The sequence below is a fragment of the Hipposideros armiger genome, unplaced genomic scaffold, assembly GCF_001890085.2.
Source record: "Hipposideros armiger isolate ML-2016 unplaced genomic scaffold, ASM189008v1 scaffold_17, whole genome shotgun sequence".
NCBI classification, from domain to species: domain Eukaryota; kingdom Metazoa; phylum Chordata; class Mammalia; order Chiroptera; family Hipposideridae; genus Hipposideros; species Hipposideros armiger.
In genome coordinates this window covers 6,143,278-6,145,228 of record NW_017731367.1, presented here as the reverse complement: position 1 = coordinate 6,145,228, position 1,951 = coordinate 6,143,278, and the positions used below count along the sequence as shown (strand labels likewise).

The window sequence follows — 1,951 nt, the reverse complement described above, 5'->3', positions numbered from 1 at the left end:
TATAACAAACACACTTACTTAAGGCCACTCCTTACCTGCATCACTAGGGGAGTCACCTAAAAAAAAAGAAAAAAAACACATTAGAAATTCACTTTTGTGTCAGTAAACCTCAGTGTACGAAATGAGCAAAACAAGATTAGAGAAAAATACATAATACGTAATTTGGGATGTCAGTTTGGGACAAAAATGGTCATTTCTTCATAGTCTCTTTCCTAGTTTCCTCCTCCCACTGTTTTGTTTTCAAAGATAGAAAAGCAAAGAACAAACAAAACTATGAGTCATAAAATGTTATTACATAAAAGCAGGAAACAGGGATATGAAGAGTGTATCAGAGACAAATGAAACAAACAGACTGGACAAACGGTGATAAAGCCAGGACGCCGGGGGACTGACTCCGAAGGTTCGGGAACAGGGGTGCAGCCAAGGAGCCTCCAGACGACTGTCCCATCTCCGGGGAAACCAAACAGCAGCCGCCTCACACGCCAGCCCGCCTCATAGAACTCATCAGTAAGGATTTCCTATCGGCTCCTAAATTAGAAGAAACTTTCTCAAGCTCCACATGGGCCGACTTTTGCACTTTTCACCCAGGATCCTTTTTCAAGTGCTGATTTTGGGGATGAATGTGGCCTATGGGGCCACAGGTCCCCAAGCAGAAACACTGTCGGGGTGAAGTAGATTCACACCCACAGGTGGGCCATCTTTTCTGCGTCACACTTTTAAACTCATGAGCAGAAGATCGAAACCACGCACACTAGTGAGTCAGGCCCTGCGTTACTCTGGGGACCCACTGCGTGCAAATGCAGGGTGAGAGGCGCTCTCAGACACCTCAGTTTGTCCGCAGGGGGACTTAGAACTTCCCACTGACTAGGGAACCCTACAGTAGAGGCCCCTAAACATGCCCTAAAGGAGGCAGCTCTGGGGAAGGGGCACCACGCTTACGGGGCAACAGGAACCGGGGGCCTAGAGGACCCTATCCATATGGAACACAGGACCCCCCAGAGGTCACACCCCACAGAGTGACACAGCAGAGGGCAGGCCTCTGCTCCACCAGCTGGGGCAGGGTTAGGAGGGGCCTGGAGAACGTAGGGTAGTGTGAAACAGTCACACTGGCCAGAGGGGCCAAGGATGAGAATGTGCACATAGCAGTTTCAGAGTCCCCAGGAGGGGGACAAGGCAGGTGGGGGACTTGGGTGCAACCCTGGGACCAAGGGCTGCCAAGGAGCAAGAGCAGGTGACAGCAGGCCCACCCCTCAGTGCGGTGCCTCATGGGAGGTGTGCCCGGGACACAGCACAGAACAGTGGCTGTGTGGCCCGAGCCCCGGACCATCGGTGTCGGGGATGACCGTGGCTTCACCAGGAGCTCAAAAGGGTTCCTGGCAGCAGGGGAATTGAGTCACGAAGCCACAAGTGCACACAGTAGCTCTCACCATCACGAGCAGTCCCTGAGCCCTCGGCGGCCCCACAGCTCGGCCGCCTCTGGCTCTCCGCCCCACGACCCTGCGCCCGCTCAGCCTCTTCCCCAGACGCCAGGGCCAGGCGCCAGGCATGGCAGGCCTCCTTCCCTCTCCACCCTCAGGCTGTTCTCTGTCCCAGGTGACAGCAGCCACAGCAGCGCCCCTACCATCGTCTAAATGCCAGCGGCCTCACGTGTCATTCTAGCCCAGACCTCTCCTAAGCTGGGCTGCGTGTGCCCTTAGATGTGTGAGCACCTCTCGAATCCTCCTGTCCCTGTGGTCCCCATCACGCCACAGCTCAGGCCACTCTCCCCACCTGACTGCTGGCTAAGCCTCCCAAACTAACACCATCTAAATATGATGAAGCACTCTTAAAAATATCAGGGCTTCCGGATGCTCAACTCCCTAGCACAGTCAGACACCTGGCAGGAGCTGGCCCGACACCCCGCTCCGCCCAGCTGGCTTTCTGCACCTCCACGGGCCCCCCAGGCCCCAGT

At 55.1% G+C, this 1,951-nt stretch overlaps 1 protein-coding gene across 2 annotated transcripts in view; it reads right to left on the bottom strand.

Moving 5' to 3' along the window:
* The window catches only part of LOC109375081 (TRAF3-interacting protein 1-like), a 20,357-nt gene continuing 18,406 nt past the window's right edge, over positions 1-1,951 (bottom strand). For both annotated transcript variants that reach the window (XM_019630256.1, XM_019630267.1), the window contains one exon: positions 1-56. In XM_019630256.1, the coding sequence (XP_019485801.1) occupies positions 19-56 (38 nt within the window). In that variant the 3' untranslated portion in view covers positions 1-18. The remainder of the gene's footprint in view (positions 57-1,951) is intronic.